The 25,954-nt window shown below is 38.9% G+C and overlaps 1 protein-coding gene across 3 annotated transcripts in view; it reads right to left on the reverse strand.

Moving 5' to 3' along the window:
• LOC145988613 (protein Fe65 homolog) overlaps window positions 1–25,954 on the reverse strand; it is a 486,515-nt gene that overhangs the window by 313,589 nt on the left and 146,972 nt on the right. For all 3 annotated transcript variants that reach the window (XM_083123618.1, XM_083123617.1, XM_083123619.1), the window contains one exon: window positions 6,819–6,898. In XM_083123618.1, coding sequence (XP_082979744.1) covers window positions 6,819–6,873 — 55 coding nt within the window. In that variant the 5' untranslated portion in view covers window positions 6,874–6,898. The remainder of the gene's footprint in view (window positions 1–6,818; window positions 6,899–25,954) is intronic.

Consider the following 25,954-nt stretch of genomic DNA (forward strand, 5'->3'; position numbering starts at 1 on the left):
AGTAAAGATTTAAGTAATTTTGTGCAGTGTCTACCAGCCATTCGTACGAATATGCCGGTTGGTTCGATAAATCCCGATGATTCTGTCATTCTGAGAAAAAAAATTCTGTAAAGCAGTGAACTCGAATCAGTCAATAAATCTGTTCCCAACAGATACCCGACGGAATCGATTTACTTGCCCATATTATCAAGGACGGTAAAGACACGTGGATCCATCTACCGCAGAATTCCGAAACTACAGCGATTCTCCTACCTATCGATGTAGAGGTTAGGACGGGCTTCATTTCAAGCTTATATGGCAACGTTCTATGTGAATCAGGAATCTGACACCCCAATTACTGGAAGCTCAAATATACATTGCTTGCCCATCATTCGAGCCCGGATTTCTAGGAACTAAAAGCTCCCCAAACATGCAGATAAGAAAGTAGAGGAAAGGTAGGCTCTAAAAATAAATGAATTTAGATTTATTTTTGGTCGCTTTTCTTCCCCTTTTGGCTAATCGCAACGATGAGAATGATGGTGATTAGATTAAATGCATGGGGTAATCACAAACGCACATGGACGGAACACAGTTCCCACGGACGTTGTACTGGCTGAAGGTACAGGCGCCAAAGCCTCGTTTGCCTGCAAAAAAGGAACTTTCCAGGATGTAAATGGTCTTCCGAAAAAGGTTACACCTTATATCCCACAATGGAAATATGCAAATAGCAGGTATTGGCTTGGGAATAAATAGATGATGGAATAATTGAGAAAATAAAAGAGTCGTACAGTAGTACAATGTACTCGATAGCAACGTACACTCATATCACTTGGCAGTTTGTTTCTTTACACAGCATATTTGCAGAAGCTGCAAAAAATACAATTCAACTTACAATTGTATCAATATACTTGTATAAAACACATCTTATTATTAACTTCATTGACTGTACAACGCGGAAGACTTTAGCCAACTTAGGGCCTCCCCGATGGCGCAGTGGCAGCGTCATTGCCTTGTAATCAAGGGGTCCCGGGTTCGATACCCGGTGGAGGCACAAGTGGTTCGGATCCCACTTTAAACTGTAGGTCCAGTCCCGATTAGCCTTACTGTGCATAAAGTGGACTTAATACAGCAACTCAAAACTTTAATGCAAAAAGAAAACAAAAAAATAACTCAAAACTTTCGCCAACTTAGCACACCTATGGGTTCCCGCTTATTCTTCGAAAGCAACTACCCTGACTTTCCTAAGTAATTTTTTAAAAAAATTATTCTTATCCAAATCCTTTTTGCAATACTAATAGGATATGTAGCTGTTACATTAAACCAAGCAACTTGGGAAAAGCGTGAAATGTGATTATCAGTCACTATAAATGTTGCGACATACGATGGCCGCGCAGGGAGTGTGAGAAACATTCGTTGTCGTAGTCACGTGACTCCACTGTATCGAGCATACGCGAAAACTCGTAAATGGGGAGCTGTATACTCCTGCCAAGCACAAAAACCATCTAATTTCCATGGCTTTCCAGGTTTCCGAGTGTTTTTACAAAATTCCCTGAATTTTGCAGATTTCGAAGGATACCCAGGTCAATTACATTCCCGATATCTGCATTACTTGACGCTGGTGTCACAATACCGTAAGCTTTTGAAAACAAAGAAAGCTAAACAAATTTACTTCTACTGCCATGCTCTGAAACGTATTCATAACAATCGGCCACATTATCTTTTTGATGGGGATTCGCTATTTTTATCATTTCCCCGGGTTGTTTGTTTATTGCCCGCAATATACTTTTGTGAAGGTAAAAAAAAAAATTGTTTCGCACCCAAAAAAAATTCTTCTCTTGATATCAAACAGTACAATTCATTGGAGACTACTAAAAAACGCACACATAAAACAGTGCATGTTTCAATTTTGTGCTCCCTAATAGCCTTGGTAATTAAAAATCGGTTAACGACACAAAAGGGAGTACCCACTAACAATGCGGCCGTTTAAAGTGTACTGCATCATTATTAAGCATATAACATAATTAAAATTGTGCAGTTCGTTTTACTGATAAGGAACTTACTCAATGAAATATCTTCAACGTGGTGTAAACGACTTAAAGCTCAGGTATTTAGCAATGTTCCAGTAATTGACACAAAGGTTCTGGGTTCAAATCGCGAAGAGCCTTTAATGTTTTCGCCGGAAATTGTTACGGTGATTATTATTATTATTACGCAAATAATATTTTCCAACATACAATGAAAACGTAATTTAAATGTCATTTACACGGAATAGAAAGAAAGCAATTTGCACAAATATTTTGCCTCCAGATTTCAATTATTATATCGTTAATTAAGAAATGCATTTCTAAGGCTGAAAATGTTAAATTATAGTATTACTCCACAATTATTATATTCAACTTACCATCATTATTACTCCAATTGGCAAGACACATTGTTATGACTATAAGCAATAATACATCGAAAGGGGGGTGGGGGGCGCTATGGGAGCCAAACTCCCATTATTTTAATTTCATTTCCTTGGAGAAATTGGACAATCATTCAATTTTCTAGCTGTACTGAAAATGTTTCTTAAGCATGTAAATTCACATTAAAAATTCCAAGTGCGTAACAATTAGTTATTCAAATTAGATATTCAAATTTAAGATTAAAATAAAGGGGTTAAATCTGATTAAAATAATTTCACGTACAGGTGATCGCGTCAGAAATAAATGAAAATCTAACGGATATAGCTTTTGAATTTCTCATAAAAACAAACATGTTATTGGTTTTAATAGGTAATTACTGACTGCTTTGTTGTCAAAGGGAATTGGGTTTGACTCCCCATGGTGGTATAGCGCAGCGGTTACGTTTCCACTTGAAACTGTATGTTTAATACCAGATTTGCTCTTCTGTGGATGAACAGTGCGTAATATAAACTTTGCAAAACTTTAATCTCAGAACTTAAAATTCATCTATTTACTAGCTGAATTTTACGTCGGTACATCTAAACTATTGGTGAATGGCGAATGCACATATTACGAACTCCAAACGACATCACTGTGCGTTTATTCTTAAAGAGGTAAGACGTTTATATGATCAGAGCTTACATGTATACGTTTTCTTCTCATAGAGCGTAAAACCATTGTTTTGGTAGTGGCAAAAATATATCAAACGTGGTAATAACATAAATTGCATCTTCAAATCCTTACATGCAGATTTAACAAATAATTCCAATAACTGATTCTTTTATAACATGCTCAAATTTAAAAGTGTGTGTGTGTATATATATATATATAATATATGGAGGACTCTCCGAAAGTAGCGTGTTATCGGAAAATATTAAATGGACGGGCAGCAGAACGTTGTCAACTTTCCAATGCGGAAATGAACTTTGCAACCATTCCCGTATTCATCCTTTAACATTATGCAGCCCGTCAATTAATGATGCGACTCTGGTTGTCTACTTCCAAGGATGTGACATCAAAATCAAAGGGTATTACAAACACATGGGACGTTAGCCTAAGAAAGAGTATATTATTTTTAACGATTATTCAAAGAAGAACAAAGGGAGTTGCGATCCCGGAAGAATCTTACAAATGCATGACTTTTCCGGCGAAGAGTGAAGGATAGAATTAACGACAATAGATTTGTCTTTCATCTGATGGATACCACCGACAACAGGCGTTTTGTTTGAGAGCGTTCACATCGAAATGCGAGGCTTTGCTGACTCTCAGAGAAAAGTTATTGCTGAGAGTCACGCACAAAGGTTATTTGAGATCCCGATTTGTGTAATATTCTTCGACTGCAATCCTCGGTTTACCTGCGTAAATATTAGTCTTTATTCCTTACGTTTCTATGTCGCAACCGTGAGGTATTTCTTACATGTCAATCTTCAGGATATGTTTTTCCGTGCCAATGATGAAGTTTACGACTTGGATATTGCAGTTCTCACAATACGATTCTAGAAGCAAATAAACAAACACATAACAATGTCAATCTGCGAACAAGTAGCATGTCTCAATATAAATTGGCTTGAAAACTTGTTTCAAGATCCTGTCGTACTTCTGCGGGATTTTCTTTTCCTTTGGGGTATTCACCTTTTCAATAACTTTTTCAGTTGTTTGCAATGCCTAGCTAAGATCTGGGAGTGGCTAGGTTGAAAAAAATATATGTATGTACCTAGGCATGAAACAAAATACAATAATATATATATATATATATATATATATATATATATATATACACACACACACACACTACGTCCCAGCAGTCTGTGGAGCAAATACGTACGCGTTGCTGGAAACGGCTGTTAGCTGCGGTCTCGTTGCCTCCTACATGCAATCCCATTTCCTCTCTGCATTTCAGTGGTCGAGCCCTCTCCAATCATTCTTTACAGATTACTTATTTTCATTCGTTTACTCCACAGACGTCTGAGACAGAGTATAGAACGCTATGTAGTAGAAAGATGAAAAAGAAAAATGGGGATTTATATATCTACTACTTTGACACATACACATGCACCATATATTGTTTTTTTCTCGTAGATGCTTTAAAGGAGAATTGCAGAAATTGGACATTTTTAAAACAGAATTCTTCCACATCTACGCATGTTTTCCAACGCTGAGTGTGTGCCTGGACAGAGCTAGAAAAATAGTATTTGAGTAGTGCGCGCGACATTTCTTGCTCTGCGAAAAGCTATCAATCCATCTGTACGCGAATTGAAGCCACTGCCAAACTACCTCCTCAATTTGCAAACTTTCTGGAGAGCTGAACATGAACCACTGAGATAATCAATATATTGAATCAAAGAAAACAATTCTATCGGTTTGAAGCTTCCAGCTTCTATGTGTCATTTGAAAGCAGCTTTGTAAACCGATGATTAAGTCAAATCAAGTTTATTTCTGGTCCGGCATATTACTTTCCAATCTTTCTCTTTATAGTCTGTGTACTTTGTGCAGTTATATTACGAGGGTTATTTCATACATAATGCACGCTTTTTTTCCTTACATGCTATTTTTTTTGCATGTTAAGCAGTATCTCCTTACAGTCATTCAGTGTAGTCCCCTGCTTCTCAATAACCGTATCCCAACGTCTCGGAAGATTTGCTGTGCCAGTTAGAGTACCACTGTTGTTCACTTCACGGATGACTCGGGTACCGCTGCAGAAAACTCTTCCAGAGAGGAAAAGCGTTATCCACGTACGGGGTATTTCAACTTGGGAAATAAGACGAAGTCTGTTGGACTCATGTCTGAACTGTATGGCCGGCGGGTCAATACTTCCTACTCATAATTGCTCAGGAAATCGGTCACAACCTTCCTCACTTGCGGGGATGCAAAATGAGTGGTCCATCCCGAAACAAGCTAGGTCGGTTTTTGTGGATTTTCCTGTCTCATTTTTTCGATCCAAATGCTACTGCGGCACTAGTTTCGTTCGAGATTATCGTAAGGTACGCTACTTATAAAGAAACAGGCATATATCCCCGATACGAATCATACACTTCCCTCTGTAAACACCACAACCTGCCTTCTCTCAGCAAAAGAAGGAAGACGCAAATGCTCTGTTTCTTATACAAAATCATGAACAATAATATTCAAGTGCAACATCTTCTAGAACAAATACACATACGTGTTCCTATCTCCAAGACACGATCCAAAGGGGGCCTCTTTTACTGTAGTAACAGAAGATCGAACATTATAAATAAATCACCTATCAGGAGAATGTGTGAACTGTACAACAGATGTTCCGAAAGGGAACCAAAATTAGACATATTTCACATGCCTATTGGGACATTCAAAAATGTTATTCAAGGAATGGAAGAACAAATGTCAACAATGTAAACATAAACGCAATATTTGTAAATATATATTTCTTTCGTAGTTTATACTCAATTACATATATGTACGTACTTTCTAGTGTGTCAATTATTTACAGGTAATTTATTACACACATAATTAATATATTTCTTTAATGTAAATAACTTCTATCCTTGATTTATCCTTGTTTATTTTATTTCCATATTTTATGTAATTTATAATATATTATATCTGTATCTTATATATATTGTACATGGTGGTAAAGATCTGATATACTGAGTGTAAAGATAAATAAGAAATGTAGAACACTGTAATTGGGCATTCGCCTGTTGTGTTTAGTAATAAATAAATAAATAAATAAATAAATAAAGGTGATCATTTGCTTCACCTTTGCTTGTGATTATAATTTTTTTTTTGGTCGTGGAGATGATGGGACTTCTCTACTCGTTTGACTGCAACTGCTACTACGGTTCAAGATCTACGGTCCACTGTTTGCTCACCACAAACTTCACGCAAAGCACTGTGAATTTATGTTGGGTTTTTGCCACGTAAACTTTCAAATTTGATTCACGATGTTTGGTCTTCCTTCAACAGTCACAGTAGCCGAGGCGCCTGCAGACGCCATGTCTAGTACTCGTAATTTCCAACTGGCGTACACTAGGAAACTGATGAATACACGTGCTGCTTCCACAAGCCTTCAACTGAAACTGGAGTAACATTTACTCTGATTGCATCATCCACTCTGCAGTGTTGCCACATTGCACATTATTTTTTAAATGACCCTCGTATGAAGTGTGTTTCTAGAAAAGTTAAAAAGCACTACTTCCATACGCTCACATTTAAAATTCTAGTTTCCATCCGACAAGAGGTCATGTACGTAGATCTCCATTTCGATCTGTTCTTCGCGTTATGTGAAGGAAACTGTACCCCTCATCCTTAAATTGGTGCTGTAGCATGATCTTAGTGTAAAACATATATTAACACACAGAGAGCCACACTGGATTATAATAATAATGCAGACATAATAGTACTAAAGCTTCCACTTACTTAGTTGGTCCGGACAGGAGGTTGCATGACCTTCTTCTGTATTGTCCCACTCCATTGCTCACGAACCGCTACATGGAGACCTTAAAAATAATAATAATAATAAGGTTGTTAGACATTTTCTTTGTCCCAAAAATATAGGAATTATGTTAACACAAACAATCCTAGCACGATCAACATGTACAAAAGCAAACACATTATTTTTTTAATTACAGAGGATAGCTTCCTTGGTCCATCATATCACAGACCTACAGTTCAAAGTGCGATCCGATCCACTATGCGCCTCCACCGGAAATAGAATCTGCGACGCTTCGATTAAAACCTCGAGAGTAAAAATGACTGCAGCGTGGTGCTCATCACATCACCTCCAATATGACCGAGATAGAGAATGTGTAGGGTCCAACCTCCACAACCCTTACGTACCTTTATGGCACGGTGGAATGGACAATGGATAGCTTTATATTTTTTATTTATAAGTTTTTCCTTATTTTGAGTCGGAGATGGGAAGAAAAATTCAATCAGGAGAAGGGAAGAAATATTCAATCACCCATTTTCTTCTTGCTCTCATATTCAACGGAAATTCATAATGGATTTCTTTCAATGAATTCCGTGAGATGATATTCGAAAAAGAGAAACACGGACAACAAAAACAAAAACAAAAAAAAAACATTTTTCTTGCGTCAACCCTTGCAGAAACTTTCCCCTTCTTGCGAGTCTGTTATTTTTTGTACCAGCCACTCTTCTACCCAAAATTGGTTCCAGAGTCACCGCTGTTTTTTTGTTGTTTTTTTACCATCTTCCTAAAGCAATGTTTCTTTTCCTTCCTCTTTCAGCGAATTCTCTCCCCTATTTCCGTTCTTCTCGTGCGTTCATTCTGAATGACAAGACACTTCATTTTGTTTAGACTTTCCGGAGCAACAGGCAACACTCGCCCTGGATATCTCGACTCGGAGCTCTTGGGGGGGAACGAAAGGGGAAGCTGCGGAATGGGGGATTCAGAAATTTAATGAGATCATAAAAACGGAGAATTCGGAACTGCGTAAAATGTAAATTCTCTCAGCACTAAAACAAAACTAACCGCACTACAGGCACATACTGGAAATCAATTGACACCCAGGCAAAGTATTTAATATTTAATATTTAAATTTCTATAACTGTAATTATTAGTATTTTATTAGTACTATTTTCACACAGATTTTGCTTAAAATTGAAGCGAAGCTTACGTTAACTTGGCTATTTTATTCTTTTGTTCTTTCTAGTTTTCTATCCATTTGTATATTTCTCTATTTGCACGTCATATTTGATATGGCAATTGCTATTACACAGAGTGTGCCACGAAATAGTAGCCCCAGACTAAAACAACGAGCAAGTGGATAAAGTATAACTATTACTTTATTATTATCATTATTACAGTCACTTTTTATGCAGGTATTTGGTGACATACTTGTCATAAGAGGTGGTGAAAATAGCCCTTGTTTAAATTAACAATACACTGTAAAGCCTGGCATGCGGTACTGTTGAGTCGGACTATAAGGCAAAAGGTTTAAGTCCATCGGCTTCTCATCAAAAATGTAGACAACCGTAGAGGGCTGCGTCAGCTAAAACCAACCACGTCGACGAACCGGCCACCGCCAATGACGAACCTCGCCGCACCCCTCCTTAAAGCGTCAATGGCCTCTGCATGTTATGTTATGGCTTTCTACCCTTACTGACGCTGTGTGGCTCAAAATAGAATACTTGCGCGACATGCAAGGTTTGTTTGTAACTGTGTTTGTTGTGGTTTCGATGTTTGTGGTACTTCTAGGATTTCTCCATGAAATAGCTTTACCTTCAGATGCAAGGGAGATGGTAGCGAATGTTCAGAAGAATTCTTCCAACGCGCAAAGAGCTTCTGGGAAGCAGGCAACATGGATGTATGGGCAATAAAGTCCGCACGGAGTGGCGGGAAGCAGATATACCTTGTGCCTACAATAAACGCCATGACATTCATAAACCCGAAGGTCTGTTGCAGCAGCAAATACGATATTGTTTATATATTATTAGCATATTGTTTTTAGTATTGTATAGTTAAGAAATTAGTATCGCTATTATTAACTGTCATGTCCTTAGATGGCAGGTTCATGTGAAATTCTGTAACATCGTAGCCTTGTAATCAAGGGGTTTCGGGTTGACGCTTTAAACTGTAGGTCCAGGACCGATTAGCTTATCTGTGGAACTGAGCTTTAAAAAAAAACTCAAACTTACATGAAGATGACGATTGATGATGATGAAATTGGTGTGAAGAGTCATTCACACCCTTGCCGAGATTCGAACCCAGTATCCCTGGCGTTGAAGCACGCCTTCTAATTAATCCGCCGCGGAGACCAGCTCTTTTAAAGTACGTGACTATGTTTTACAACCGCACACAACGGCAAGCAAAATTACTGTGCCATACATTCTAACCTTTAGACAAGAGGATAAAGGTTTATGAATAAAAAAAGTAATATGCACTACCTGAAGTAAGTTTGCTTTCAATTTCCTCCCTCATATCGTTCCCCTTTGTTAATGTTACACTACTAAGTACTTGAATTTAGCATACATTTCATGTAGGTTCCATGAAACCAAAAGAGTTGGTCCTCACTCCTTAACTCAACAATGCACAGCCCAAACTCCTCTGGACAGAATCACCTACTAAGTAGTCGATTTTCCTATATTCATCCCCTAAGGCCAAAGGATAGAAAGATGGAAATACTTATTGCGTTGTGCATTATACATACATCTCTGTATGGTTGTGGCTTGCAGAGATTTATATAAACTGACTGATGAACACGTGTAGTAGGCCGGCTTTAGACGGAAGCACATCCTTTAACATTTTTGCTAGCATAAATACTATGTAAATGCTTCCAAAAATCTATAGCAGATATTACTTTACACGAAAGCATTTCATGGAACATTTCGGTTAGCTCTTGCGATTACAATGTATAACATATACACTACAGCATGAAAGGCAAGTTGACTTACACCATCTATGTTGAGTGCACTGTGTTTGCAATTGAAACAAATAACTAAAATATTCTTCCATACGTGTACAGAAAACGTTGTAAAGTATGTATTTAAGCAGCGCCATTGTTTTGTACCTAATACCGTTTAATATGGAACGTTATTCCTCTCGGTTGAAAAGTTATCGGCTTTAAAAAATGTGAAGTGATACATTGTTTACATCTTAAGCGGCCGCCATTACAGCTGCACTCGTGACCTAGAGGTCGCTTCTGATTGGTTATGCTACGAAAAATGCTACGGAAATAGGACGGGTTCCTTGAGAAATGCCATGAAATATGCCATGGCATATGAATTGCCATAAGGTTTTTCACTTTACGCGGTAGCATTTTGGTCATGGCATAGCCTATATGTTAACAAAAATGCTAAGGAAAATGCTTTCGTCTAAAGCGGGCCTAAAGTACTATCTTCTATAAGATGTTTTGAAGCATTTACTTATAGGGTGACCACTCTAAGACCATGAAAAAATTCAAGTATAATTCCCAAGTTTGAAGGCGAACTTTCCAACTTTCTATTCCAACCTTGCTTATCACCCCCCTTCCACACACACAAATGCAGTATATTAACAAAATTAAGAGTCTTTGATTCCAATGTATCCAAAAATTCTGATTCAATTAAATTAAACATTATATAATAAAATATTTAATTTAAGGTGTGGAGTTTACATTTGCAATTTCACATACTCAGACTAGTAATACATCTTCAAACACAAGTCACAAATGTTACGGTATATACTAACCTACGAAAATGGTCATTGTATAAGAATTTCAAAATCAAATTTACCTAATAAATATAAACTCAATGTGATTTGGATTAATAAAACTTGCAATTTTTCACGTCTACGGAGAAAAATTCACGTAGAATTCACGCATGATTCCCGGAGCTAATAATACACGCATAATTCCCGGAATTCAAGGAATTCCCGGTGAGTAGCCACAATGACTTAGCATTTATGCTAGCAAAAATGTTAAAGGAAATGCTTCCGTCTAAAGCGGATTTTAATCTTATGAATGCTAATATATTATATCAACGGATATGGTACTAAACTAATCCTTCATAATTATTGCGCTTCGTTCATTCTATCTTGACATTTGACCAGTTGGGTTTTGGAAGATAACTTTCAACGTTATTTATCGTCTGACGAACAACCATAAATACAAAGTATAACACAAGGGTGGTTAGCAAGTTAAGGGATAAACAAGAACGTGTACTTAGATGGTAAACAAGCACGTCCTACAGTGGTATTTACATTTGACTCTGAAAAAGCACCCTGGGATGTTGTGTGACGCAAGCTTACTCAAAAATTAAACAGGCACACCTGCTTGTTTATTCTGTTGGTTTGCAAATGAAAATTACCTAGAATCTAGTGCAACTGAGAAACAAGGAGGGCTGATAAAAAGATATTGACTACCCGTGTAGGAACAGTCTCCCAAAGATCAACCATTGAATTTTATTAAATCAGCTATCAATATAAAAGTATTTTAAGTGTGTTCGCTCTTCATAAAAGGGCATAACAGTAATATATTCGACGTATATAAACCATATTTAACATAATTCTTAAATATCGATTATTTTGATTAAACAGGCTACACAATTCCTATGGAATTTCTTGCATAGTAATGTGCATTGTTACATAAACTATGCACAACATTTACATGATTTTAGAATCCCGTTTGATATTTTCCTCTACATACGTATTTCTGAATAAGTGTCTTAGTATAATATTATCGGCTAGATGGCCGAGACAATAAGCAATATGTGGTTGTGCAAACGCAGAGATCACGAATTCAACAAGAAAACAAAATATGGGAATTGAAAGAAACATCCCTAGCGAAGACAAGAAACAAACATCAAGGCCAAACTATGAGCCTAAGACGACCACCGAACAACGCTGAGAAGACGTGCCCAAAAGAAGCTTATTGCAATAAACAAGCCGTAGAAGGGTAGGGAAGGAAACGCCCTTCCGAACCGGATTACATGGAAACAAGGGCCCTACGAACGCAATACAAAAATCTTAGAGCACCTGTCTCTGCTTTTTGAACGAGCTACAGCTTTTACGCCGCTCAATGACTGCCATATCCCGATAAATACATACAAATCTTTGTGAACGAGTCTCCCGGATGGTGCCTTGTAATCAATAGGTCCCGGGTTCGTATCTATGTGGAGGTACATGTCAAAGTTGTTCTGATCTCACTTTAAACTGATCGTCCTGTTCCGATTAGCCAATCTGATCACAATATTGATTGATTGAATTGGGTAATTTTACGTCACTTTTCTGCACGCATTTGTCTAATCGCGACGATGGGGATGTGTGATGATTGATGAGATTGGTGAAAGGGAACTGAAAAAGAGCAATCAGACCCAAGCCGGGATTCGAACCTGGGCCCCTCGCATCGTTGATCGCTGTGATAACTACTCAGCCACGGAGATATACTATCTATCTGAGCATAAGTGGTCTTAAGATAAAAAACTTAACGAATAATTATCATTACAGGTAAATATAAGGGAAACGAAATGAAACACAACAGAAAAAATAAATAAAGTTTATGCAAGACCAGACACACCCAGAATAGAGTAGAATAGGAAAGTTTTTATTAATTTATATATTTATTTATTTGCAGTGGTGACTTTAGTGGCTCGGGAAGGCCTTAGTTCAACAAAAATGTAACCTAAATAATATTTTTCTGGCAATTTTAATAATAAAAATAAGTACACCGGGCCCGTTAGCCTTATTACTAGCTATTTCAAACGCTGGTAATTTAGATTATTCTCCATTAGGATAATTTGAAATTCGAATCAACTTCAACCGCTAATTATAGCACAACATATTTGGCAATATTTTATTGCATCCTCGCAATTCTGCTGCAATTCTATGCAATTAGCAGTTCTCATTACCTAAACTTAATGACTGGCCTACGTTCCCTTATGAATGAAAATCAGGCAGATATAGCGTAAACATTTTGTATATGGTTTCACCTAAGCGCAGGTAACTTCAATTTCGTTTTATCCGTGGTTTGATTGCAGTCATAAAAGTGCTCGTAAACACACGGCAGTTTTTATTCCTTCAGGCTTCTCATCATTAATTTATTTCTTGCGTCATTACGAACGTTTTCCGGTCAATAAAATGGGCGGGCGCTGCTGATGACGTCCCTCTCCTGCAACTCATCTCTGGATAAACCATATTTGCTATTTCAAACGAGATTGACGGAGAGCGTCTTACCAACAATGGGAAATAATGCCAGCCAATACAAATTGTAACGACCGCCATGTTAGGCAGATTTCAGTCGTACGGTGGCTCAGTCGGTAACGCGTCTGACTACCATGCTAAAGGTCCCGGGTTCGATCCCCGGCCGGTTCAAATCCGGGAACTTTTCTAACGGTGGAAGCGGCCCCGGCGCCTACCCAGCGTCGAATAACATGGGTACCTGGGGGAAACCCTGGGGGGTAAAGGCGGTCAGGGGCGTGATGCTGATCACATCACCCCCACTCACGACCGGATCAAGAAAGTGTGGGGCGTTACCCCCACACCCCCTATACGCCTTCATGGCGTGGTGCTATGCACAGGGGAGCACTTTACTTTTTTTTTTTAATATCCATTGTTGTTCAACAGTGTACAAGATTGAAGTAATTTGTCTTCGTTATAAACTAAATCTTTATTTAATTTTTATGTGCAAGGGCAAATTTGAATTACGTATTTGATAAAATCAGTTTAGTTATTTCTATATAGTTTAATATTGTAATATTATAGCAAAGTACTATATCTCCCTTGTTTTCAATAAAAATATCGTTTTGCTATTGGCTGTTTACGTTAGGAGTGGAGAAACCTCGCTACGTGTTTTTGGCGATGTAAAAACTTTTACGTTGGCATTTTTAATTGTTGCCAACCTGAACTTTAGCTTACTATCGCTAATTACCATTAATCTGTTATATAAATTATCAGTTTTTCTTGTGTTATTTTATGTTATGAGTTTGTATTATTGTAAGATAGAACAATCTGTTATGCTGCGCCTCGCGCTTGAGGTAGGCAGTTGAGGTCTTGCTATTAACTGTGAAGGCTATCACTGCCTACGAGCGTGCAGGACCCGACAAATTATAATTTTAACTTGTGCGAATCAGTATGTACGTACGCGATTCGTGATTAAAGATTTTGGACATTTTAATTATGAAGTATTTGAATTTCATTTACTGTCACGTAGTTTCCTTCCTGGAGGAAGGGTGGATCGTCTTAATCCCGATCCCTGGGTGAGAACTGGTGCTTTCAACTGACCAGCCGGAGCAAGGAGCGGTGTGTTGCCGACTCGGATCTCCATACCCTGGAGTCACGAGTGGTGACACGTTGCAAAGTGTTTCATCCTCGTTGCACACGCCCACAAAACATTCTGGTACACAATTTCGTCTTCGCCTGTGTGTGTGGTAGTTGAACAGTCGATACATTTTTTAATGCTGTAATATATACGCAGCATGGTTGTTAGAGGTCCAGGAATTTTAAGTAAATTCAATTCCGGTCCAGGAGAGAAAATCAGCAAGCGTAAATGGGTTCTGGACCGTAAAGAACCTTTTTATCTGTAGAGTATTTCAATTCGGTCCAGGAACCTCTTTTCCGGATCAGTTTAAATTCGGTCCAGGAACCTTTTTTCAATGTAACAATATGCAACTTGGACCGAATTTATATAAATTGTGCGAGAAAAAAGGTTCCGTTCCTGTTGCGGAACACAATAGAACCCATTAGAATGTATGGGTTTCTGTACCTTTAACAACCCTGATATGAAGCCGTTCCAGCTATCAATGCGAAATCTGATTAAATGAAAAAAATTGGAGCTTATTTACTTGATGCGTATATTAATCTTCGTCTCGATTGTCCGTTTGTATGGTGTTGGCAACAATCAACATTTATCGATACATCCAGATATCTCAGACAATGGAAACGTAACATTCGATGGAGAGACCATCTTCCTTATTCTACACGATACAAAGGACCTAGATCTGTTTGTCTGTCTACGAAATATATATTTAACCTAAAACAATCAAATGCTGACCAAGGCAAAATTTATTGCAGAAAAAATTATACACTAAAACGTAACGTTTCCACCCTCTAACAGGGTCTTCTTCAGACAAAAGATTCACAATGTGTGATTATATTGTGAATCTTTGTCTGAAGAATACCCTGTTAGAGGGTGGAAACGTTACGTTTTAGTGTATAATTAATTCTACAATAAATTTCGCCTTGGTCAGCATTTGATTGCTTTATTAACATGGAAACAAGGCTTAACAGTGTTACCATGTTTGCCCTTTGATATCTCAGAATCAAATAAAGCTTCAAACATGTAATTTTATGAAAAACTCAATATGCTGACCAAGGCAGAAATTTATTTTATTATAAAACATAAACTAAACGTAACGTTTCAACCTTCTAGCAAGATGGAAGAAGGTGTTAGAAAGAGTGGAAAGGACAAGAGAGAAAGAGGAGAGAGGAAGGAAGAACAATGAAGTAAAAAGAGCGTGAGATAAAGAGTCCAACCACATTCTAGATGGAAGAAAATATGTTCAGACTTTTAGGTGAAAGTACAGTTGACAAGGGAAAGCCACCTGCTAGAATGTTCCAGAACAACTTTCTAATAGTCTAGGGGAGTAATGTTTGTGCATATATATTGTTCTGTTTTGTACCTTGTTACATTTGTACTTGGTGCAGAGTCTGATGAGGACCTTGCTAGAAGGTTGAAACGTTACGTTTAGTTTATGTTTTATAATAAAATAAATGTCTGCCTTGGTCAGCATATTGAGTTTTTCATATCATGGAAACAAGGCTTAATGGTGTTATAAATGTAATTTTAGTGCACCGAAAGATAACAAAAATATCCAATTAATACCAGAAAATTGCCGACCTCCGTGGTGGAGTGGTTCGCACAGCACACTATGACAGCAGGGGTCCTAGGTTCGAATTGGTGTTCTTTGCGAGTGTCACTTCATGAATTTCATCCTATCAATTTCTCGTTCTCATCTTTGTGATTTGCCAAAAGTGTCAAGCGATGTAAAATGAACCACATCAATCAACACTAGAAATATTTCCGAATTGGACCGTTCATTTGTCTGTTCATGTGAACAACCGAACTATTTGATATCTGTTGATTTCGCGGATCAATCTGTCCGTCTGTCCTTCAATGAAAGACAAAAAAGTACTACAACAACAAACCTTGTATTGATCTATCTGTAACAAATATACATACAACTATATATTTTGTTGATACAATGCCAATAAGATAATTATTTTTTTAAAAACCATTGTAGTCATGTCGACTATAGGAATTTTGAACAACTCTAAACAATGCACTGTCACATCAATCAAATCCTGCTGACATATCTTTCTAGCCCTTAATGTGTTAATCGTGTTAGGAAAAAATGGTTTCAGTACAATAAGAGAACTGAACTTCATATCCGCACTTTTCTCATTTACCCACGGACATAGCTGCACGCGAACAAACAATACATACTCCTCATTCGTTTTTTTGTTTTTTGGAAAGAACAAACAAAAGAGGGAAAGATGTTTTGATTAAATAAGCTGTTTTGTTTACTGCAACTAAAATGGGTGCTTCAGTACTAAAGTTAAACAAGCAAAATACTTATACATTGCTTGTTACAAGGATATCGCTGACATAGGAAATCAATTGAGATGTATAAGTTTTGTGTTGAAGGTGAGAAAGAACGTGAAAGAAGTTACAAGAAAAAATACTTGATGTAAGGTGTGCCACGTACATATGGGGGTCTCGTATGCAGGTTCATAGCTATCTTTCATCGGTTAAACGAAAGGGTATTTTTAATCCCAATTAAAAACAAATAATCTTAAATCCGAACCAGAGCAATCAAGAAAGGGCTATATACATATATATATAATTAATACATAATAATACAAATATGTATAACAATAATGACCAGGGGCTTCGTTTTACATCAGCTAGAAACAACAACCCCTTTTCTATGTCAATAAAGTACGCATTTTTGTGGTTTCTTGTCATTCGTTTCCTATGTAAAGAAGTCTGCATGCTGGCAGAGCACATTAAAATTTCAGATCTCGTCAACGAAGTTCCCGGTTCAAATCTCGGCCTGGGATTGGGTATTCTTTTTGAGTGTGCTCTCATCAAATTCACAATATCACCACTCATCTTCATCGTCGCGATTAGCCAATCGGCAACAAAATCGACGTGAAATAAAAAAATATACAAATAAAAATATATTCACAGAACACTAGACTACTTAATTAAATGTTAGTGGTACTAACTTGTTTTGATTGATCGATTCGTTATATTTTACATTGTTTTTCTGCCACTTTTTGGGCCTCCCCCATGGCGTAGTGGTAGTGTCATTGCCTTGTAATCAAGGGGTCCCAGGTTCGATACCCGGTGGAGGCACAAGTGGTTCGGATCCCACTTTAAACTGTAGGTCCAGTCCCGATTAGCCTTACTGTGCATAAAGTGGACTTAAAACAGCAACTCAAAACAAAACTCTGCCACTTTTGCTAATCGAGAGATCCGAGGATCATACTGGCTGCGAGTCCCGATGCCAGAGCCTCGTCAGTTTGCAAAATCCAGTCCAGGGTGTACTTTGTGAGAGAGGTGGGCAATTGGGTGTCTTCGGAAACGGCCGCACCTCGCACCCCCGATCCTAACAGGAATTAAGTTATTGTTTATATCTATTTTACGCCATTAGGAATATGTTGCTTTGTAATCAAGGGATTCCGGGTTCGATAGTAGGTGGAGATACACTATGTAACCGAAAGATACCGGACACCCAGTGTTGTTCATTCCAAAGACACCACCAGGTAACTAACAAGGTGTCGGAACTTCCTTCGCAATTATTAACGCATTTACTCTTCGAGGTAGGCTTTCCACTAACAAGGGAGGTTATATAAGTTTCCCCCTCCGACTTCCATAAAACTTGGCAGTTGTATAGAGGGGCCCAAAGAAAGAAATACGGTGTTTTTTTGTTTCGGATAAAAAACTGTTTTAGGGGGCAAAACCTCACCTCTAATGTCAAGATGAGGACAAATTGAAGTGGGGATCTGACCCCTGTGTCCCCCTCCGATTTTCATGAAACTTGTCAGGTGTATAGAGGGGCCCAAAGGAAGAAATACGTGTTTTTTTGTTTCGGCTAAAAAACTGTTTTAGGGGGCAAAACCTCACCTCTAATGTCAAGATGAGGACAAATTGAAGTGGGGATCTGACCCCTGTGTCCCCCTCCGATTTCCATGAAACTTGTCAGGTGTATAGAGGGGCCCAAAGGAAGAAATACGTGTTTTTTTGTTTCGGCTAAAACAAACTGTTTTAGGGGGCAAAACCTCCCCTCTAATGTCAATATGAGGACAGATTGAAGTGGAGATCTGACTCCGAAACCACGTAAATCTGGCATAAGTACAACACGCTCATCTAATTATAATTGGAACACACACAGCACAGAACTGTATGATTGTCGGTACCAAACGCAGTGCAATTGTAGAGAGATGCCGAATTCATAGACACCGTTGTTCCCGGATAGGCATGGGCATAACAATACACGGATTAAGGCAGGGTAACGGAGCGTCAAAATAGCCGCACACGGGAACCATAATCCTATCAAGCATCACCTAGATATCATCTAGGTGATATCCATAGCCAAGGATACAAGAGGGGGACACAGGGGTCAGATCCCAATTCAATTTGTCCTCATCTTGACATTAGAGGGGAGGTTTTTGCCCCCTAAAACAGTTCTTTTAGCCGAAACAAAAAAAAAACGTATTTCTTCCTTTGGGCCCCTCTATACACCTGCCAAGTTTCATGGAAATCGGAGGGGGACACTTACATAACCTCCCTTGTAAGTTGTGATTCTGGTATATTGCTGGTGGAATTTATTCCATTCGTCCTGTAGCTTCGTGAATAGTTCAAGGGTGGTTTTCGATTCGGTCTGGCATGCAACCGACGCTCCAGTTCATGCGCAAGATATTCTATGAGGTTGCAGTCGGGGCCTTGAGCGGGCCAGCCAAGCACATCCAGCTGATTGTCCTCAAACCACGATTCAATGGACCCTGGTTTAGGGACAGGGCATTATCGTGCTGATAGAGAAAAGGGCCCATTCCAAATTGTTAGCACAGTGTGGACAGCATGCTATTGTCTAAAATGTCCTCCTAAACATCACTGTTCATGTTGCCATTGACCAAAACTAATGGGCCGAGCCCAAAACCAGGAAAAACCGCCCCGACCATGACACTACCGCCACGTTCACTTGGGTGTGCAGTGACTTCTTCCTGTATTGCGCAGTGTTTCTGATCGCACTTTAACATGTAGGTCAAGTTCCGATTTGCTTACCTCAGCACAGAGTGGACTCACACTTTAAAGACGCCTGGGGTCCCGGGTTCGGATCCCGGACTGGGCATGGATCTTCCTTATGATTGACCCTTCATCAATTTCATCATCATCTTCGACATTAGCCAAAAGTGGCAGAAATGCGAAGTAAAATCAATCAATTACTTTTAAGGTAATTTTCATTTAATAATAATAATTATTATTAATTGTAAAATTTGTAATTAATATATGTTACGCAGTTCGGAAAAAAACCGTCACACATTTCTGTATACGTGCCTGGCAATGTCTATGCATTGTTCCCTTCCTTTTCCGGCGACTAGATATCAACGTTCCTTCCCCCCATCTTCCTCTTCCCGGAAGGTATGGAACGACCCATCCCACTCCCCCCTTTCTCGTATTTTAACCGGTCCATCCCATCAGACAGAAATCGCCCACAAATCTACTTACCGCCGTGACCTTATTGCCTCCAACGTGACTGAGTCGTCTCAATACGCGGCTCCCTATCTATCGAGCCACTTCTTTTGTAATAACGAGCCCGCTCGTGCCGTGAACGTTAATGCGTCCTCGTGATGCTTCCTGAATTAGCTAGCGTTCGACCGCCTCCGGGAAGCCATCAGCGAGGTAGCTGGCGGTGAGCATGGGAGGTGAAGCAAATATGAAGCGTAGCCATTCACGGAATTAAGAAGTAATGAAGCCAAATGAAGAGTTGCGCGAGCGACAGCGAAAAGCTGAATATGTAGAGTGGGACGTGTAGGTACGGTTGGTTGTTTAACAATAGTAAAAGCTGTTCGCAAATACAATTTTCATCTTTCTCGTCTCCATCTGGAGTTACATCCTTAGCTTGTAATCAACCCGCATTACTTCGGTGTATTTCAGGTTGCTTATCTTTAAGGATGTGAACAGTTTGATTTGGTTCATGCCACTTTAGCTAGCCTAAATGCGAAGATGGGAAAGAGTGATGAGTGAGCAACTGAGCTTGTGTGTTAAGTCCACTTTATGCACAGCAAGGCTAATCGAGACTAAGCTTACAGTTTAAAGTGGAATCCGAACCACTATGTGCATGCACCGGGTAATAAACCCAGAAACTCCTTGGTTGCAAGGCGACACGGTACCACTACGCCATCGGGAGGCCCAGGAAGCTCCAGGAAAGAGTGATGTGATGAAATTCATGAAGGAACATTAACACAGAACACCCATGCCCAGGACGGGATTCGAACCAGGAAGATATGGACTGAGTAAGCAACATCAGTTAGTTACTGCTTTACCAAGACGAGAGTAACCTTGTGACGCTCTCGTCGAATTGTCAGCACTAAGCAAGCAAAGGGAACGTGGGTGATGCAATCAGCTGCTTGGTAATCCAGCCTCTGCGTTGCCAAAATTTACGGCGCTCTTCAACACATCGTCACATTTTTTCAGCCAAAGTGCTTGTATCACGACGAAGAGATAAACAAGTAGCGAAAACACAGACCATGACAACGAAGTAAGAGAGGGAAGTTATAAATATGACAAGGGGGGAATTTGGCACAAGCGAAGGGGTACATTTTTGTCTGCGGTGACTGCGAGAAAAGTAAATTTATCTTTCGTCAATTCTTTATATTCTTGTTGTCATATGAATATCTTTCATAAGTTTCAGAAAATTGAGTATGCTGTCTCAAGACCATAAGATTTGTAAAAAATGAAAGCTAAGTGTTATTATTTATCTTTTATTTCTTCATTTAAATCAAACATAGACAATTAAGACTGTGTCTAGTATTAGTGAAAATTTCAATGTGGAAACTTGCAATCGCAAGACAGATACTAACTTCAGTTGGCTTCCGTAATAGGCGTACAGTAACTTTTATGCTCAAAATGGGAAACGAAATTTTCTTTCTCAAGAAGAAAAATAACCTTAAATTTTGGTATATTACTTAAAATAATATGTTTGATATTTGTGTAATTTACTGCATGTTTCTTTAATGGAAGTACTAATGAGTAATCGATAAATTCTGATGTACATAAAGATCTTATACTTCAATATGTTCCTCACATTTTCAGCAGTATTTTCGCGACAGTGAGGTTTCCATGCCAACCCTGCCTGGCTTGGGACTCAAATGAATGTCACAGTTTTATATACAGGGTGATTGTAAATGACAGTAGAGGTTACATGAATTTCTTTGCAGGCGTATTATGCGAGCAGTAAAATTTGGAGTTGATATGAAACAATCATCTCTGAAAGATAGATTGGTGACGACGTGTTGCCTCTAGAGCTCCAAGGTGACGACAAACAGTGAGATGGATTGTGTTCAGAAAGTAAAAGAGTCTTCTTAAATAGGGCGAAAAATACGAATGTGTGTGAATATATAACTTTTATCCTATTCTTATCTTTCACTGTACCCTTAAGAAAATTTTCGGCATGTATAAGTTTTAAATTAATTTTAAGAATTACTCAGTTACCAATTTTAGAAGCAGCATTTTGCAACGAACAAAGTTATGTCGTAGCAAAAGATTATTATTTATTTGTTTAATTTATGTACATGTTCGTTTGAATCAGTGTTGTCACACGTATATGAGGGCCTGTATGATCATAGAAGATAGTATCTAGTGTTATCACACATTTAGGTATGATAATTTTCTGTGCGAGGTTAACAAATCCGCAAAAATAAGCGAGTTGGTAACGATGGGAAACGATAGAGATTTTATTTCTTTCTGTGAGGTTAGGAAGAACAAATGAAAGATGACATTAATGTAAAAGTTTGTATTATTTCAAGGCTTTATGTGAGCAATCTTGTGACTATTTCTTGTTTCTGATCTGTTGAAAATAGAAGAGCTGAAATTGAATTGAAAGATTTACCTCTGTAAGGCTTGTGTAAAGTAACTATCTCAGTGGAAGTGTCCTTTAAACGTGTTGAGTCACGTGTGTGTTAACTAGTTAAAGCTATTACTCTTAACAAAGCGTTAATTATGTGATATTAAGACTGTTACTTAAACCCAGCAAGCTCTGGGTATAGAAGAGTTATACTCCTAGCAGATGCGCAACCACGCATTTTTGTTTGGGGGGGGGGGGGGGCAACATAAACATACCAATAATAATAAAAAAATAATAATAAAGCTAATAATAATAATAATGTTAATAACATTATTGTTATTATTGATTTGCTCTATTTTACTACGCTTATTGCGACACTTTTGGCTAATTTGCGAAGATGGGAATGAGTGATGATGAAATTGATGAATGCATACTCACAAATATCCATGCCCAAGCCGGGATTCGAACCCTAGACAAACATTATTATTATTATTATTATTAGTAGTAGTAGTAGTAGTATCAAAGACGTTATTACCCTCATAAATTATGCAAAAGGGGGTAGAAGTTGGTGCTAAAGTATTTGTGTTCGAACAAACGATTTGAATTATTTTTTAACATGTTCACTTTCACATTAATAATGGAGAAGAAGCACATAAACTATTCTTGAAAGACAGAAAATGCTTGATAAAAGCATTCCAAATATAATTATATTTTACATTAACATGTATAACTTTCATGCACGATATATGTTTCACATTATACAACATGGAGCGACGTGGACACTAAATTGTGTACCTATTCAGTTTCTTTAATACATGTATATCGGATGGACAAAAATATGGAAACACCTGCAGAAATGCACATTACCTTTATTAATATCGAGTAGGACCACCTCTAACACGCAGAACAGCCTGCAGTCGACGTGGAATGGACAAACACAGGTCGCGTATGGTTGTCAAAGGGATGTTGTACCATTCTTCCTCCAAAGCAGCTGCAACTTGTTGTAGAGACGATGGTGGTGGGTAGAGGGCTCGCACCTTGGTGTCCAAAACCGACCACAGGGGCTCAATCAATATTGAGGTCTGGCGATTGTGGAGGCCAGGGCAGATGTGACACTTCATATTCGTGCTCATCAAACCAGTCCTGGACGATGTGAGCTGTATGAACAGGGGCTCTCTGTCATCTTGAAACACGGCATCACCATCTGGGAACAAAGTTTGCACCATGGGATGCAGCTGGTCACTCAAAATGGTTACGTAGTCCCTGGCAGTGACATGCCCATGCAGGGTGATGATGGGTCCGGCAGAATACCAGGAGATGGCTGCCCAAATCATCACTGAACCACCGCCATGCTTCACTCTCGGTAACAGGCAGTCTCTATCGTACGCTTGTGCTGGCGTTCTCCACACGTACACTCGGCCAGCAGTTGGAAACAATGTAAAGGATGTAATCCGACCAGATTACAGTCTTCCACTGCTCCATTGTCTAGTTTTTATGGGCGTTGCGCCACTGTCTCCGTCTAGCAGCATGGTCAACAGTCACGAGTGGTTTGGGAATTGTAGATCTGCCATGAATACCCTACTTGTGGAGTTAGTTCTCTTCTGACTGTTTTGACGCTAACAGGGTTTGTAAGCACTGTATTCAGCTCAGCAGTGACTTCTGGAGCCGTGGTAATCTGCTTGCCCACAATCCTACCCAATGTGCGTCTGTCTCTGTCACGCAACACACACTTGCGTCCACGCTGGTGCTTCGCTGATGCGGTTTTTCCGGAAGTCTCGTAGGCAGTCATGATCTTCCGAGACTGTGCCTCTTGATACACCAAACATTTCCGCTACTTTCGTTACGGAAGCTCCCACCATACGCGCACCCACAATTTGCCCTCTTTGAAACTCTGTCAGCTCAGACATGATTCACGATAACCTGCACGGACCGGTCGCTGAACTGTAAACTGGCCCATCTGTCAGGTTAGCCAGGGTGTATACCTTGCAGGAAGTGCCAGTGACCACAGCGCCACCTACCATTCAGACGCAAATCGTGTTTGAAATGGCTACCTGTTTTATACCAGGTGTTTCCAATTTTTGTCTATCTCTGTATATCCAACCTAGATAACTTAAATACATTACACAACCAATTCATCCATCTCTCAATAAACCAACACCAAAAATTACATAAATTATATTTCAAATGTGCACGGTCCCTTTCCTCAAAATAACTATTCATGCATTTAAAACAAAATCAATTAAGACAAGTCTTACTTTTCTGTCTGGTAATTTACAATGCATTACACAGAAGAATGACATACATTGCGAGCGAAGCGAGCAAGAAAACTTTTGGATCAATTTTTTTTGCTGGCTGAAATCAATATTGATTTAATAGGGCGCTCATAATTTCACGGAACGCCAATGCATTCTCTCTTTTACAACTTTTGTGCCTCCCCGATGGTGTAGTGGTAACACCGTCGCCTTGTGATCAAGGGGTCCCGGGTTCGATACACGGTGAAGCACATGGCACAGTGGTTCGGATCGCACTTTCAACTGTAGGTCCAGTCCCGATTAGCCTTTCTGTGCGTAAAGTGAGCTTAAAACCAAAAATCAATCAAAAGTGAGCTTAAAACCAAAAGTCAATCAATCATTTTTACAACTTTTTTTCATTTAGATCGTTCGTGAGTGAGTTTTTCAAGTATTGGTAGATTAATAGTCACTGAATACAAAGCATGTAGTGGTTGAAAAAACAACCACTGGGATCACTTAAAAGTCGCCCTGTATATCGACACTGGATATCAGTGCCAACAATAATATTATCTGACGGGTAATTATAAAACTGATGTTGATGATGGACTAGCACTAGCGATAAAAAATAAAACACAACCAGATAGTTGTGGTAAAGTACAGCGGGAAAGACTCGCATATAACGGAAACTTTAACACCTTGCTTAGAGTCAGCTAGAGGACAGAAACCGGCTTCAGTCTCTCCATATAGAATCTCACGAATTCTGATCAATAAGATCCACCCCTTTCAACAGTTTTTCTTACCGGCTGAATCCCGAGAAGGCGAGAGTACCTGAAATATGAAACTGCCACCTCACACACACAACACTTTACCCTTTCCTTTATCCCCGAGAGCGCCTGCGTACCAAAAAAAAAGTTATGCAAACGACTGGGATGGAGTCCCCTGCTCATCTTCATACCTTCTCATTCCCAGAATCCTTCCTTCTCGGAGGGTTCATCTTCCAATCCCTTCTACAACAAATCTGGTCCCCAGAGGATATTCGTCATCGTTAATGACATCCTGAGGGGGAATACGGTGCGTCTGGTAAGGATGAACTTTCTTATGCGTGGCGTTCTTTATCATCCTCTTTTAAATGGGTTATTACAAGTAAATGGCGAGGTATCATGTTACCTCAACTTTCACCTCAATTTTTTTAAAACTCTGTGAAACACTTTTTTTTTGCATGATACTGAAAAACACCAGTGTTTATAATACTGATTGATTTATTTCTTCCACGCGCAGGCCGGAATTTGTAGCGCGCTGTGCTAACCACTCCGCCACGGAGGGCGGCACTTGTAATATCACTGAGTAGGTTTACACAAAACTAAATGGGGACGTTGCGACTCATCTTATGTAGACACCTAGAAATAATATCTACATTCGTTCTAGCACTATTAGTTAACATAGGTTAAGTACTCATTCACTAACCTTCCCTCACCATCTAAATACCTCTAAATTCCATCATCTAGTTTCTGGATCAACTACTTAACAATGCAGCAACTTAGAGAGTCAACGCTAACGTGTTTTTGAATTTGTATTTATAATACTAATACAATAATAATAGTCATGTGTGTGTCCACTTCTCCACTGCATTTCTCATGAAATTCTAACCTGGTTTGATATGTCACATCATCCCATTTCCATTGAAAATGTTTGAGTTGAATTCAATATGGCGACCAACAATATGGTGGATCTCTGATTGACACACACAACTATGGTTTC

The sequence above is a fragment of the Lepisma saccharinum genome, chromosome 6 (genome assembly GCF_977018435.1).
Source record: "Lepisma saccharinum chromosome 6, izLepSacc3.1, whole genome shotgun sequence".
Lineage (NCBI taxonomy): Eukaryota > Metazoa > Arthropoda > Insecta > Zygentoma > Lepismatidae > Lepisma > Lepisma saccharinum.